General features: G+C 44.4%; 2 protein-coding genes across 3 annotated transcripts; one reads left to right on the top strand and one right to left on the bottom strand.

Annotated features, from left to right (window-relative positions):
* Positions 1 to 2,931: 2,931 nt before the first annotated feature.
* Positions 2,932 to 10,936, bottom strand: nolc1 (nucleolar and coiled-body phosphoprotein 1). 2 transcript variants are annotated; one of them, XM_068326829.1, is made up of 14 exons: positions 10,815 to 10,936; positions 10,504 to 10,559; positions 8,733 to 8,893; positions 8,524 to 8,621; positions 8,336 to 8,441; positions 8,106 to 8,227; positions 7,863 to 7,977; positions 7,280 to 7,405; positions 7,109 to 7,198; positions 6,640 to 7,023; positions 4,614 to 6,407; positions 4,131 to 4,249; positions 3,948 to 4,031; positions 2,932 to 3,874 (listed from the first exon to the last, which is right to left on the bottom strand). In XM_068326829.1, exons 1-14 carry the CDS (start codon positions 10,923 to 10,925, stop codon positions 3,716 to 3,718), a joined length of 3,525 nt encoding a protein of 1,174 aa, XP_068182930.1. In that variant the 5' UTR covers positions 10,926 to 10,936; the 3' UTR covers positions 2,932 to 3,715. The 2 variants fall into 2 exon arrangements, with proteins under 2 accessions (XP_068182930.1, XP_068182928.1); XM_068326827.1 differs by having other exon boundaries at positions 8,524 to 8,624.
* Positions 10,937 to 11,304: 368 nt separating this feature from the next.
* On the top strand, positions 11,305 to 11,637 carry mrps6 (mitochondrial ribosomal protein S6). The gene has a single exon (XM_068328042.1). The coding sequence runs from the start codon at positions 11,305 to 11,307 to the stop codon at positions 11,635 to 11,637; it is 333 nt and encodes a 110-aa protein (XP_068184143.1).
* The last annotated feature ends 4,274 nt before the right edge of the window (positions 11,638 to 15,911 follow it).

The raw sequence follows: 15,911 nt of genomic DNA on the forward strand, positions 1-15,911 counted from the left end.
TTATGTCTCGTTTAATGCATTGCAGAAGATGAAGATGCTAACGTGTGTGTGAGTGGAAGAGCAGTCAGCACTTTTGTCTGATTGAAATGTACAGGATGGCCAGTCCTGTCTCTGCTGCCAGTTAAAGGACTGTAGCTCCTTCAAACACACACTGCATTGATTTAAAGCAGTGTGTGTCGTCCTTGACTGACACACAGTACAGACATCACTAACGCAGGGCGAAGGACTTCTGACTGGTGCCTCAGAAGATCTGACGTTAATAGATTAATCTGAGATGCTCTCATTTTTAGTTTGTTTTTTCAGAGATTTTTTTGTTTGTTTTTAAAGCTGCTTCACAGATCAGTATGAAAGTGGGTGGTGGATGTTGAATTTTTTAAACCCTTGAATTCTGCAGAGGATTTGGATTTTTATATCCAACCAAAATCTAAAACCCAAAGAAAAAGCGTACTAGGATTTGGACACAGAATAGCAGCACATGCATCAACAGCACTCGGTGTCATAAGGAAACAAAATAGCATCGACAACATCGACCCCCCGACACCTTATAGACCCACTGGAGTTGTGATGCTAAATCCCCTGTTTAAGAATAAAGTTGTTTTATTTCTGCCTCTGATTTAAGTCCATCTTTTAAACCTGTGTGATAAAACACACAGCAAAGGACTAGTTAACGGTTTACAGGCCTTCAGAGGCTACTTTCTGTAATGCCAGGCAGCCTCAGTGAGGAGGCTCTGTGTTCCCACCTCTGGATGGGCAGAGCAGAAAACACTTCACTGTGTTGTAAGTAAAAAAGGGCGTCTCATAGGGAAGCACTGGAGTAGAGGAGCGAAGGAAGAACAACATGAATTATCTTCAAGGTCAGTCGTCTGCTCATCATTTTCACCTCATCAGCTCCATTGAATCTTGTTGGTAAATATTTTTTCTCAAGGTGTTTGAAACACCTTGGGACAAAAGCATGAAGGTTGTGGGATGCAGAACCCCTCCTGACTGGTCTAATCCTCAGAGGTTCTCTTTCCACTTCACATAGCATCACAAAAAACTGGTTTGTATATTAATGTTTCCTCTGTTTTTTGTTGGTTAAATTCTAAATTTACTGCCTTAAACTTCCTTCACTAGAGTTGTGGCAGTTGGCTTGAATTTCAGACTTTACTGCCAGCTAGTGGCTACAGTGAGATATTGATTTGCCAAAAAGAGATTTTTGTTCTTTCCTGTTCTTTATCTGGGTCGCAGGGGCAAACATCTCAGCACGGATGGCCATACTTTCCCCAGAAAACTCCTCCAGCTACTCCGGGGGGAGCCTGAGGCGTTCCCAGGCCAGCCGAGAGACATAGTCCCTCCAGCGTGTCCTAGGTCTTCCCCAAGGTCTCCTCCCAGTAGGACATGCCCGGAACAAGGAACACCTCCCCAGGGAGGCGTCCAGGAGGCTTCCAGAACAGATGCCCGAGCCACCTCAGCTGGTTCCACTCGAGGCAAAGGGGCAGCAGCTCTACTCCAAGCTCCTCCCTGGTGACTGAGCTCCTCACCCTACCTCTAAGGGTGAGCCCAGCCACTCTATGGAGGAAACTCATTTCAGCCGCCTGTATCTGGGATGTTGTCTTTTCAGTCATGACCCAAAGCTCATGACCATAGGTGAGAGTAGGAACGTAGATTGACCGGTAAATCAAGAACTTTGTCTTGCGACTCAGCTCCTTCTTCACCACGACAGACCTATACAGCGACTACATCACTTCAGAAGCTGCACCGACCCATCTGTCAATCTCACGTTCCATCCTTCCCTCACTCGTAAACAAAACCCTAAGATGCTTAAACTCCTCCACTTGGGGCAAAGGCTCTCCACCGACCTGAAGAGGGCACACCACCCTTTTCCGGTCGAGAACCATGGCCTCGGATTTAGAGGTGCTGATCCTCATTCCACTTGCGTCACACTCAGCTGCAAACCATCCTAGTGTAGACTGAAGGTCCAGGTTTGATGAGGCCAGCAGGACCTCATCGTCTGCAAAAAGCAGAGATGAAATCCTTTGGTCCCCAAACCGGACTCCCTCGAGATCCTGGCTGCGCCGAGAAATTCTGTCCATAAAGATCATGAACAGAACCGGTGATAGAGGGCAGCCCTGTTTAAGTCCAACATGCACCTGGAACAGGTCTGACTTACTGCCAGCAAGGTGAACCAAGCTCTGGCTTCGGTCATACAGGGACCGGACAGCCCTCAGCAAAGGGCCCCGAACCTCCTACTCCTGAAGCACTCCCCACAAGATACCACGAGGAACACGATCGAATGCCTTCTCCAGATCCACAAAACACATGTGGACTGGTTGCCCAAACTCCCATGAACCCTTGATTGAGCACTCCATGGAGTGTAGAGCTAGTCCATTGTTCTGTGACCGGGACGAAAACGGCATTGTTCCTCCTGAATCTGCGGTTCGACTCTAGGTCTAATCCTCCTCTCCAGTACCCTGGAGTAGACTTTCCCTGGGAGGCTGAGGAGTGTGATCCCCCTATAGCTGGAACACACCCTCCAGTCCCCCTTTTTGAAAAACACGACCACCGCCCCGGTTTGCCAATCTGGAGGTACTGACCCCGACTGCCATGCGATGTTAGAGACGTGTCAACCATGACAGTCCCTGCACATCCAGAGACTTGAGGTACTCAGGGCGAATCTGGCAACCACCTCGGTGACTTCAGCTTGGGTGATGGGACTAGTCCACCTCTGAGACCTCAGCCTCCATTTCCTGTGTGTAAGACGTGGTAGTGGGATTGAGAAGATCCTCAAAGTATTCTTTCCACTGCCAGACAATATCCTCCGTCGAGGTCAGCAGCTCTCTGCCTCTACTGTAAACAATGTTGGCTGTGCAACGCTGCCCTGTGCCGTTGTTCCATAAAAAGAGCAAATAAATTAATGTTAAATCATTCCAGCCACACCAACATTTTATACGTTAGGTCTTTTAATTACACTACAAGAATTAACTAAAAAAATAAAACAGTACACAGGCGTATACAGTAAAAGTCCAGATCTGGAAAAAAAATATGGTTCAGTTACGTTCATAACAGTGAAGAATAGATTAGTGAGGGTTTGACAGACGTCCTAACAGCCTAACAAATGTTTCAACAGAAGCAAAGGACTGAAATAAACTTGGGATGGCCTTGAGATCTTTAGGTTGAAATGGAATAAAACTCAATAAATATACAGAATAATACTCAATTCTACTCTGACTGCTAATGTAAAGACAGAAGATGCTGACACAAACCCTCTTCACATTTATATGGAGCAAAATAAACATTGATTAACATACCAAGAATTCACGTGAACTTTTAAATTTATAATCAGGTGTTTCCTAATAAATGCCAGGACTGATGGATATTCACGCACAGAACAATGAAAACTCTGTTATAAAGGAAGACATTTGAAATTTGACGAAAACGAAAGTGGAGACCCAACATGAATGCAAACATTTCCTATAAACAGGTGGCCTGCAGCCACCCAGTGGCTATAACTGGATGATGTCACTCAACCTCTGGTCTGATGTCGCTGCAGGATCGGCTCTCCTGTGGCCACATCACCAGCTATAAGTGTGATTGAGGTCAAAAGGACGGCGTCCATTAGTCCATTAAAATGTGAGGGAAGCTCGGCTCCACAGGTCTCCCTCCTCTGGCTACACCTCTGCATCGTTGTTCATGATTTTAACGGACTGTTAAAAGTTCAGCTGTGAGCGAGAGGCCCTCATTCACTGTCAAACTTAATGGAGTTGACAGACGTGGAGATGGCGCCACCACGGTAGCTTCCCCTCTTCTTCTTCGTCTTTTCATGGCGGAATGACTTCCCCTTTGTGAACCTCAGTGTGTCGTTGGCTTTCTGGCCCCAGTCCCCCGTAGATCCTTGCTGAAATGATAAATAAAGACCAATGAGTACTTGGTTTGAACGTAAACCATCTTCACAGAGCTACAGAACATACCTTTGCATCAAAGGAGTTGTCTGCGAGGCGAGGATCCACGTCTACGTCCTCCTCTCGTATTCTACGGAATGGTATGTTGGAGGACTGAAAGACAAGTCGCTAACTTTAGACCTGGGAAGCCATCCTGTTAATCCAGCAGCCATCAGTTATTATTCATCTGACTGTCGTCGTTTTAGGTCCTACCTTCTTATTGGCTTTAGGAAACGTCTGCGGTGTGGTTGTCGCTTTCTTGCTTTTTGGCGTTTTGGATTCCTCTTCACTTTCTGATGAGTCTTCATCTGCTTTCTTCTTTTCTTTGGTGCCTGTAGGAAAAAAAGGAAAGGAGTTACTTGTGTTGATGGCAGATAAATACTGTGTCAGTAACCGTCTGGGTAAAAAAAGTCCTTCGCACAGCCTTGATTTTTTTTTATCTTTTACAATTCCTTATGGATTCACAGAAGTCAAAACAACACTTTGTAAACGACAGGTATTCATTTAACGGTGACTGAGTGGAGAATAGCGACGCAGCACCGGTACGACCTGCAGAAAGTTTTATCTTAGACTTCATCCTGGAAAAAAAGAAAATAGTAGAAAACCACCAGCGTGGACCATTGCTGGAAACCTCCTGATGACCTTGTTATGGATGAAGACACCCAGAGGATGAGGATCAACCCGATGGAGACTTACCATTTGCTGTGGGGGTGATGGGTGTTGTGGCTGCTTTAGGCGGTGCTTCCTCCTCCTCTGAAGAGCTGCTACTCTCTTCAGCTTTAGCTGCAGTTTTCTTTCCTTTTGCAGCAGGTGTCACTGGTTTTGTAGGTTTTTTAATGGCTTCTTCCTCTTCAGAACTGCTGTCGCTGGAGGACGACTCTGCTGGCTTTGCCGGGGTCTTTGCTGCTGGGGTGGCAGCCTTGGGTGTTGCCGCCTTGCCATTGGTAACGGCAGGTTTCGCAGGGACAGACTTTGACTCGGTCTCCGAGTCCGAGCTGTCTGAGTCCTCAGAGCTGCTCTCTGCAGACTTCTTCTTTGGAGCCGCAGCAACGGTCTTGGCCGCCGCTGTTGGGGTTTGTTTCTTGACGGGAGCTTTGGCTGCGTCGTCGTCAGAGTCTGAGCTGTCCGAGTCAGAGCTGCTGTCTGCGGCCGCTCCAGGCTTTGCAGCAGGAGAAGTAGGCTTTGAGGCAGGGGGAACTTTTTTGCCTACTGCAGGTTTAGCTTTGACTGGTTCGGCCTCATCCTCTGAGGAGTCAGAGTCTGAGCTGCTCTCTGCTGCAGCAGGCTTAGCAACAGGAGTAGCAGGTTTTGAAGCTGGGGGAGCTGCTTTTGCTGCAGTAGGTTTAGTCTTGGCTGGTTCTTCCTCATCCTCTGAGGAGTCAGAGTCTGAGCTGCTCTCTGCTGCAGCTGGCTTAGCAGCAGGAGTAGCGGGTTTTGAAGCTGGAGTACCTGGTTTAGCTGCAGGTTTAGCTGCAGTAGCTTTAGCAGCTTTTGGTTTAGGAGTAGTAGGTTTTGAAGCTGGGGGAGCTGCTTTTGCTGCAGTAGGTTTAGCCTTGGCTGGTTCTTCCTCTTCCTCTGAGGAGGAGTCAGAGTCTGAGCTGCTCTCTGCTGCAGTAGATTTTGCCACAGGGGTAGCAGGTTTTGAAGCTGGAGTACCTGGTTTAGCTGCAGGTTTAGCTGCAGTAGCTTTAGCAGCTTTTGGTTTAGGAGTAGTAGGTTTTGAAGCTGGGGGAGCTGCTTTTGCTGCAGTAGGTTTAGCCTTGGCTGGTTCTTCCTCTTCCTCTGAGGAGGAGTCAGAGTCTGAGCTGCTCTCTGCTGCAGTAGATTTTGCCACAGGGGTAGCAGGTTTTGAAGCTGGGGTACCTGGTTTAGCTGCAGGTTTAGTTACAGCAGCTTTAGCAGCTATAGGTTTAGCCTTGGCCGGCTCTTCCTCTTCCTCTGAGGAGGAGTCAGAGTCTGAGCTGCTCTCTGCTGCAGCTGGCTTAGCAACAGGAGTAGCAGGTTTTGAAGCTGGGGGAGCTGCTTTAGCTGCAGGTTTAGCTGCAGCAGTTTTTGGTTTAGCCTTGGCCGATTCTTCCTCTTCCTCTGAGGAGGAGTCAGAGTCCGAGCTGCTCTCTGCTGGCGCAGGAGGTTTTGCTACAGGGGTAGCATGTTTTGAAGCAGGGGTACCTTTTTTAGCAGCTGTTTGTTTTGCTGCTGTTGTTTTAGCTTTAGCTGGTTGTTCCTCATCCTCTGAGGAGGAGTCAGAATCTGAGCTGCTCTCGGCTGGTGCAGGGCGTTTGGCGGCGGGGGTAGCAGGCTTTGCAGCTGGGGTGGACGGTTTGACAGCTGGCTTGGCTTTGACTGGTTCTTCCTCCTCAGAGGAGGAGTCTTCTGATTCCGAGCTGCTCTCTGCTGCCTTGGCTTGGACTTTAGAAGCAGCGGCAGATGTGGCTGCAGGTTTGGAGGCCGGTTTGGCTGGCGTTTCATCTTCGGAGCTGCTTTCAGAGTCTAGAACAACCAAATTATTTTGTTTATAATATGCACAACACACTCAGGTCTTGGATGTATTAAACCCAAATCTATAGGTTAAAATGTTAACTTTTTTTTCCAAATGGACTGACCCAAATTACTCCAAAAAACATGTTGAATTACAAAAAATGACTGAGTCACAGACCAAATTATAAATACCAAAAAAAATAAAAGTACATCCATCATACCACAAATATCTAACATCTCTCACCTGAGCTTGAGGAGGCATCTTTTTTGGCTGGAGGAGTCTTTACAGGAGCAGGTTTAGCTGTTTGCTTCTTTTTGCTCTCCTCTTCCTCCTCTGAACTGGAGTCTGCCTCTGAGGAGTCTTCTTTAGCTGGCGTGGCTTTAGCTGGCGTGGCTTTAGCTGGCGTGGCTTTAGCTGGCGTGGCCTTAGCTGGAGCAGCTTTAGCAGCTTTAGCAGTAGCCTTAGCAGGAGTCGCTTTTGCCGCAGGTTTTTTCACCTCTTCTTCATCCTCGGAGCTTGATGAGTCAGAGTCTTCCTCTTTAGCAGCTACAGCCTTGGCTGGCGCTGCTTTAGCTGGGGTAGCTATTGCTGCAGGCTTCGTCGCCTCCTCTTCATCCGAGCTTGAATCTGGAAAGATGAAGTAAAATCAGTCACTCGCTTGGCAACGAATTATGGCAAGAAGAAAACGGCTGACTGGGATTCTGGCTGTTACCTGAACTGTCAGAGCTGGACTCTTTCTTCTTGGCAGCGGGTTTGGACACACTGGGTTTGGCACCACTGGTCTTTACTGGTGCAGGTTTGGCTATGAGGGTTACAGGAGGCTGTCAGACAGGCCATTCACAACAATGTTACTTTAAGAAGACCGAACGTGGTCGCTTCTTACCAGCTGCTTTCTTCTCTTCTTCCTCATCACTGCTGTCTGAAGAGTCGCTGTCTTTGGCCTTTTTGACTGCTGATGCAGCTGGAGCTTTGTGGATGGAAGCGGGCGGGGGGACAGCGCTGTACGCTCCTACCAAGGCAAGACACTGATCAGCTTTCAGACGTACGACATGAGACCTCGGTACAACGTGTTCAGTACTAAAGACACGGTCAGCTCGTAGCACAATGTTGAGGAACAACAGTGGACTGGGGCAGAAATGAAAAGGGTTCGACTAAGATGCTTTGGTATGAAATCATGGCTTTTTAGAAGCGAACTCTGTGTTGGAAACACGTTAATAAATATATACAGTACATACAACTGAACTGATTCATTTGTTATTTGATCTCAAAATGATGAACCTTGTTAGGACAACAAATAATAATTTTAACTTTGGTAAATATGTGTAAGCAAATTCATTTCATATTTTGAAATTGGCACACCGTGTGACTTTGGAAGACGTACAAAAATCCAGTCGCGGTCAAACAAGTTTTAGCTAAGCATGCAATATTTCCAAAACTAAAAACAACAACAACAAAGTCCTCCTCACCTGCTTTCAGCTTCTTACTGGGTGGAGCCTCGTCTTCAGATGAAGAACTTTCACTGCTCGACTCAGCAGCAGGTGCAGCTGGAGCCGCCTTTCCTACAGCAGGTTTAGGTGGAGCCTGTGTGAACATGTGGACAAAACAGTTCAGTCTACTACCTTCTACGATCTCCATGAGTCTACTTCAATCTAAATTAAGGAATAAAAATGAACAGAAACCACTGAAATGCAGTATTGTGTCTTCAGTACCTTTGCTGGTTGTTCGTCTTCAGAATCTTCTGAGGAACTCTCTTCGCTGCTGCTTTCCTGCTTCTTCTGGGCAGCACTTTTAGCAGGGGCTGCTGTTTTTGGTGCTGCACCTGCCTTGGGTTCTATTATTCAGAGGTAAATGAGGTAGATTAGATCAAACTCATCTTAAGTTTTATTAAATGATAGAAAGTCACATTGGTCATCTTCATGACTTCTAGCTGTAAACACACTTGGTGCGGGGGCTTTAGGGGGCTGCTCATCCTCTGAGTCTGATTCCTCACTGCTGGAGCTGGTGTCTTTCTTTCTTGCTGGAGGAGCAGAGATCTTCACAGGGGTCTACATATAAAAATGATCCTATTAATAGAAGTCATGACCACAGGCTTGCAGCATTAGATCTGATATGAGTGTTCCCTCCTACTTTTGCAGGAGCCTTCTCCTCCTTTGAATCACTGGAGTCTTCACTGCTGCTGGACGCCGCTTTAGCGGCTGCTGCTACTTTAGTAGGAGCTACTTTGCCTGCTAAACAAAAAACAAATACACTCCTATAATCCTGGGGCTTCTGATCCACAAATTATTGGCTGACATCAAACTCCCACATTAGTACTGTGTAAAATATTTACAGGTTACCTGCAGGGGCTGCCTTAGTCTGTTTTGTAACAGGTCCTTCCTCCTCGCTGCTCGACTCCTCACTTGAGGTTTCTGGATTGATTTTTGCTTTCTTGGCTGATGGACCATTTGATGCTTCAGTCTGATTGGGGGACACTTTTCGTTTCTTAGTTTCAGGAGACCTGGGAACAAGTAGATTCATTAAAAATGAACAATTATTTAAAACCAGTCAGTCGATACTAGTATGAAAATCACACACACAAAAAAACAGCCTGCATTATGTTCCTAAATACCTGTCTCTGATCATAATACTGATAATTAGCTCATGATGGATTCTGTAGCTGACTTTAACAGTGAAAACACAGGAAATAACTGGGACAGTAGCGGGGATTGTTAGTGAAAAAAAAGGTACAATTATTTGCTTTGAGCCGACTTGCTGACGTAATGACTGCATATGATTCTGATGATGACTCAAGACTTAAAAACACACCGGTGGTGGAGAGCAAGCATGGCCAAAGAAATTAAGATGAAGAGTTCATCCCCAACAGTGGAACAATTTCGGTAATAGGGATGTGGTTTGGATACAAAAGAACAGATTCCAAACAAATCAGACAATATGTAAACAGTGTAAGAATCTTTTACGAAAAAAAAAAGGGGAGTGATATATTCAATGTACTTCTCCACCTGATCTGGTACGATCAGGTGGGGAAGTAGAAGCTCCAGATGAGTGCTCAGAGACTACTGCCAGCCACAGCACAAAACAAAACATGCTGGTTCAAAACGACAGGCACGTCTTTGACTAGATGTCCGGACAACAAAAGCAAATCCTGGAAAATGTGTAATGCTCAAAAGTGCTGCAGTGAACAGCCCCTGATGTGCAATATTTTAATGTGCAGTATGTGTTTTACACTGATCGAGAAAAGTTACAACACTTACTGTGTACAAGTGCACACAGTTAGTATCAAACATAATTAATCAATTGCCAAAATCCCCTGAATTTCACAGGCCAAACAGCTTCAGCCTTTTTTTCTTGTTGTTTGTTGATGATGTGATGGTGTGAAGACTGCTGTAATAAGATGTCCGGGAAAAAAATAAACTAAATAAAGAAATACATTCCAGGCCATATTGTGAACTCATAATTAGCATCACTATGAATGCAGCAGCAGTACACTGTGTCTCACCACTATGATTCTAAAAGGTGATGAGATTAAGTGTGTTTACTGTCTCAGGTTTTCCCTTCTACCATCAGGGAAGCGATACCGCAGCATGCTGCAGATGGCTGGGGAACAGCTTCTTCCCATTAGCCATCAGGCTAATCAACAGCTTGAAGCAACCAACATGATCACTGTTCAGGACATTACAGAAGTTATTAACAGACCATTTAATGCAATTTTACACTTTTTAATCCTATTGCACAGTTTTGTTTTGGTCACTTTACTTCAGTGTGTGTGTGTGTGTGTGTGTGTGTGTGTGTGTGTGTGTGTGTGTGTGTGCACATGGTATATACCTGTATATTTCTGGTTGTCAGTGTTGCATCAACGTCTGTTCATCCATTTGTGGTTTCTTTTTATTATTATTTTATCTTAGCTGCACATTGGAGATGTGCTAACATACTTGTTACATAGATCTTTGACAATAAAGACTTGACTAAAGCGCTCTGCTCCATGAGGCTTCCTCTAGCGTGGGTACGCATGTATCTACATGTTTGCATTGACTGCAATTGTAAAGAAAACAATCTACTGCTGGATTCTCGGTATAAACCTTGACATTGGTAGAAGAAAAAACAACTTACTTCACCCAGAAATCGTAGATGTTGACGAGGCTCTCTTCATTTTCATCTTGAGGACTCTGTAGAGAAACATTTCTCGTTAACTTCGCAACAGTGGTAAAAGTTTCATTTGCAATTCTCTAAAAGCTATAACCCAGGAGTGTATGACTGTAGTTATTAGTTCAGGGTCCAGAGCCGGGGGAACAGCTCCATCTTCGGCCGTCGACGCTACACGTGCTCCCGCCGGTGCCCGAGCCGCAGGACCGCTCCTCGTGCAGGCGAGTCTGACCTACGTCACCAGACGGACGTCACACCACACCGGCCGAACCGCTTACCACTTTAGTCTGCTTCACAAACTGCTGAGCAGCCTTGGTGAACTTGTTCTCGAGAAGAAACGAATATACGCATTTGTACAGATCGCTCGGAGTCGACTTCTGCGACGCCATCTTCACCACGCACTTCCTGGAAAGGCAGGAAGTAATCCCGACAGTTGTTGTGAGAGTGCGCGTGCGCAGAAGAATGACGCATTTTTTTAAAAAGAAAATAAATAAAGCAACTTCAATAGACGGCTATAGTGTCGGAATATCTAAAATACATTTATTAATTCGTTTAGCACCACAATAAATTTTATAAACCCCCCTTTTCATTTTAATTTTTAATTAAACGTGTCGTCAAAACGGACGCATTATTTATACGTCATCAGGAAGGACCTTCCTGTACCCTCGTGCGTTACTATGGCCGCATAACGTAGCTGTTCGGTTATGACACCAACAGAGCACTAGTTCGAGTAAACAGGGTACATTTCTGGGTTTGTTAGCCGCAGCCATGCCTCGCTACGAACTCTCCTTGATCCTGAAGGCGATGCAGCGTCCGCAGGTAGCCGCCATTCTCAGGCGGAGCGTGGAGACGTTGATATCGCGGGGTGCAGTGGTGAGGGACCTGGAGAACCTGGGAGAGAGACTGCTGCCCTACAAGATCAAAAAACACAGAACGACGAACGTCAGAGGGATTTACTTTCTGGTTGACTTTTATGCATCCCCCGCCATCCTGCCGGCATTACTGGATCACCTGCACCGCGACGTGGACGTTGTGAGGCCCACTATCCTGAAGAAGGACGCCGAGGTTTCCAGCAGGAACTGCTGCGGTCCCGAGCAGTGACCGGTGTAAGGACGAGGACGCAGACGTTCTTTATGCGACAGCTAATACAATGATTTTCACCTACTTCCAGAAATTATTTCAAATTTTAATTTTGTTTGTGCAAATACAGCTTAAATAATGCATTAAAAGTAAAAGGAAAACAAACTCTTACTCACTTGTTTTACCAGAAAAGCAATTTTGCACATGAACCACTAGCATTGCGCTGATGACTACAGTAATGAGATTTCTTTTATATTTGAAAATAGTGTCATAGAATTAAAGTCAAGTTTTGTGGAAAAAATCTGTCCCAACGATTTTTGCTGCAGACAAAACGAACCACACGAATGTAAGAGAGAAAACAAAATTATAGATCTTCAACAGTAAAACCTGACTAATGATTAACATGTTTATCACACTGCAACAACTGTATGGGCTCTGAATTAAAACAAAACACTTTGCTGTTAAATATTAACATCAGTATCACTAAAACAGGCGGTCAGAGCAGCTTTACTTTTGAATGATTGTGTTTTTGTTGTCAATGTCCAGTAATTATATTCTTTATGAGGTCATGCTGTGCTGACTGTGCTGTAACTTGACACTATTTAATGGTGTTCCGTCTGTTTTACAGGTTTACTCAGCACATATCCAGAAGATGTACAGTGTGATGCTTCACCCTTTGAACTTTTCTTAGTTGGCCTACATTTTGCGTTTTGTGTCGTAATAAACTGATTTTCTATCTTTAAATGTTTCTTGATTTATTTATTTCTAGACACAGGCAGCCTCACGTTCAGCAGTAGTCTGATACAATTTTCACAGATAAGGTGATTGGTGTTGATTAAACAATCATTTAGAAGTCATCTGGACAATCTCTGTCCTCTGAGGAAACACTGCCAGTAATAAACACTGAAACTGAGATTTTAAATGGAATAACTGAGTGAAGCAATGGAAATGTAAACAAGATTTTAGTGTGTATTTACACTTAACAGGAGCTTGTAAATGCGCTCTTTTTCCGAATGTTTATGCAAAAAAATTTTTGTCTTAATATCAGTCAAGTTGTTCTAATGAGATAGAAAAACAATGCATCAAATGAATCAAACTTTTTGTCTAGATGCACGCCACAAAATAACATTAAATGACCTTAATATAACATTAAATTAAGTGATGTAAAATATTCAACATGATTAATGGGTTTCAATGGATTTTACAATTTTACTCATCAAACAATGCTTATTGTGCTATTAATGCTGCAGTTGAAGAAATTACTGAAGTTGCCGTACTGAAGCTGGTTAAATCCTGAAAAATCAAGTTAAATTCATCCAGATTGCTTTATGCTGAAAGGGAGTTATTTAAGCATATGGAAATACTTTTAGGGAATTGAAAGTGATCCAAAGAAGTGTGTTTAATACAAACAATGTGAACGTTAACGAACACTTACATTTCAATATAGCTTGTATCAATGATGGAGACAAGAAATACTTCACGTAACAATAACCTTATTTCTAAAAACATGCAATGTTTCATGACAGATGCAAATATAAAGATCAAAAATAAATAACTGAAATCTGAGGCAGTAGACTACAACCTGGATAAGTTACAGCTCACCACAAGGAAACGGACAAACATTCTCACTGACATTAATGCCTATGGTAAATTTCATTACAGATTCTGCAACCTGGAGAGAACCCACACAAATGTACAAGGGTCAACATCCAAACTCCTCACAGAAAAGTCCCAGCTATTTTTTTAACGGCAAGGTCTGTGTTATTAATACACAAATTATTTAATTTGGTTAAAAGTGTTGAATTAAACTGACAGAAAAAGCAGGTTTGAATAAGTACTTGAATTTAGCGAATTGGGCTTTATCTAAAAGACAAAAAATGTGATAATTTGACTGAAATTATGAAATAATTTATATACAATCGTTGCTTGGACAACTCCTCTACCTCATGTAGCAGGTGGAGAAAGAGGAATGCAATTCATAATTTAAAACTGCACGTCTTTGCTAACCATGTTAGATTTACTATCAAAGACATGTTATTAAGGAATTTATCTTTTATTGGGGCAAGATTTAAGTTTTAACGCTCCATTGTGACCATCTTTGATTTTGTGCATATATTGACTTGCACATCATGAACATGTTTGCTGACTCGCACCAACACCATCAATAGTGGACATTTTTCAATAAATACTGCTGATAGATGTGTACTCAATGCAAATTTCCCTGGTTTCACTTCTTTTGGCCAACCACACTACCAATCCAAAGAAAGGAACTTTCATTAACCAGAAAAATTTTATGAAACATAGAGAAGAATCATGATCAATGTAGCCACGAGAGGGCACAAGCCAGTGCCTTATTGTGTCGGTCCCAAGCCAGGATAAATACAGAGGGTGGTGTCAGGAAGGGCATCCAACGTAAAACTTTTGCCAAATCAAACATGCGAATCAAATCTATGACTTCCATACCGGATCGGTTGAGGCCCAGACGGACATATGGTGGTTGACTTTGCAAAAAGGATGAAAACGCCTATAGTGAATACTTTCTTTCAGAAGAGACAGGAACATAGGGTGACCTATAAGAGTGGAAGTAGGAACACACAGGTAGACTACATCTTGTGTAGACGGTGTAACCTGAAGGAGATCAGTGACTGCAAAGTAGTGGTAGGTGAGAGTGTAGCCAAACAGCATAGGATGGTGGTGTGTAGGATGACTCTGGTTGTGAGGAAGATCAAGAGGGCAAAGGCAGAGAAGAAGACAAAATGGTGGAAGCGGACTTTTAGGAAGGAGTTAAGACAGGCTCTGGGTAGTCAGGAGGTGCTTCCACATGACTGACAACTACAGCTAATGTGATCAGGGAGACAGGTAGGAGAGTACTTGGCTTGTCATCTGGAAGGAAAGTAGATAAGGAGATGGTGGTGGAATGAGGAGGTACAGGAGTGTATACAGGAAAAAGAGGTTTGCTACGTAGAAGTGGGACACTGAGAGGACTGAGGAGAGTAGACAGGAGTACAGAGAGATGCAGCGCCAAGTGAAAGTAGAAGTAACAAAGGCCTAAAAAGGGGCTTATAATGACTTGTATGCTAGGTTGGACAGTAAGGAGGGAGAGACAGGTTGGCAAGACAGGGAGACAGAGATGGGACAGAGATGGGAAGGACGTGCAGCAAGTTAAGGTAATTAAGGATAGAGATGGAAGTCTATTGACAGGTGCCAGGAGTGTGATGGGAAGTTGGAAAGAGTACTTTGAAAAGTTGATGAATGAGGAAAATGAGAGAGAACAAAGACTAGAAGAGGTGACTGTTGTGGACCAGGTAGCAAATTAGCTGTAGCAAAGATTAGTCAGGATGAATTGAGGAGGGCATTGAAGAGGATGAAGAGTGGATAGGCACTCGGTCCTGATGATATACCTGTGGAGGTATGGTAGTGTCTAGGAGAGGTGGCAGTAGAGTTTCTGACGGGTTTGTTCAACAGGATCTTAGATAGTGAGAAGATGCCTGAGGAATGGAGAAGTGTGCTGGTGCCCATTTTTAAGAACAAGGGAGATGTGCAGAGTTGTGGCAACTACAGAGGAATAAAGCTGATGAGCCATACAATGAAGTTATGGGAAAGAGTAGTGGAAGCTAGACTAAGAGCAGAAGTGAACATTTGTGAGCAGCAGTATAGTTTCATGCCAAAAAAGAGTACTGCAGATGCAGTATTTGCTTTGAGGATGTTGATAGAGAAGTACAGAGAAGGCAAGAGGGAGCTGCATTGTGTTTTTGTAGATCTGGAGAAAGCTTATGACAGGGTGCCCAGAGAGGAACTGTGGTATTGTATGAGGAAGTCTGGAGTGGCAGAGAAGTATGTTAGAGCGGTGCAGGACATGTGTGAGGACTGTAAGACAGTGGTGAGGTGTGCTGTAGGTGTGACAGAGGAGTTCAAGGTGGAGGTGGGACTGCATCAGGGATCAGCTCTGAGCCCCTTCTTGTTCGCTATGGTGATGGACAGGCTGACAGACGAGGTTAGACAGGAATCTCCATGGACTATGATGTTTGCAAATGACATTGTGATCTGAGGTGAGAGCAGGGAACAGGTGGAGGAGAAGCTAGAGAGGTGGAGGTTTGTCCTGGAAAGGAGAGGAATGAAGGTTAGCCGCAGTAAGACAGAGTACATGTGTGTGAATGAGAGGGACCCAAGTGGAAGAGTGAGGTTAGAGGGAGAAGAGATCAAGAAGGTGGAGGATTTTAAGTACTTAGGCTCAACAGTCCAGAGCCATGGAGAGTGTGGAAAAGAGGTGAAGAAGCGTGTCCAGGCAGGATGGA

Source organism: Antennarius striatus, chromosome 11 (assembly GCF_040054535.1).
Source record: "Antennarius striatus isolate MH-2024 chromosome 11, ASM4005453v1, whole genome shotgun sequence".
In the NCBI taxonomy this organism is placed as follows: domain Eukaryota; kingdom Metazoa; phylum Chordata; class Actinopteri; order Lophiiformes; family Antennariidae; genus Antennarius; species Antennarius striatus.

What these genes read in the sequence shown, in the direction of transcription:
- mrps6 (XM_068328042.1), top strand. Translation starts at nt 11,305, where the DNA reads ATGCCTCGCTACGAACTCTCCTTGATCCTGAAGGCGATGCAGCGTCCG.
- nolc1 (XM_068326827.1), bottom strand. Translation starts at nt 10,925, where the DNA reads ATGGCGTCGCAGAAGTCGACTCCGAGCGATCTGTACAAATGCGTATAT. An exon ending in CCCTAAAGCCCCCGCACCAA is followed by an intron (nt 8,228 to 8,335) that starts GTGTGTTTACAG and finishes TCTGAATAATAG; the next exon opens with AACCCAAGGCAGGTGCAGCA. An exon ending in AGAAGAGAAGAAAGCAGCTG is followed by an intron (nt 7,199 to 7,279) that starts GTAAGAAGCGAC and finishes TAACCCTCATAG; the next exon opens with CCAAACCTGCACCAGTAAAG.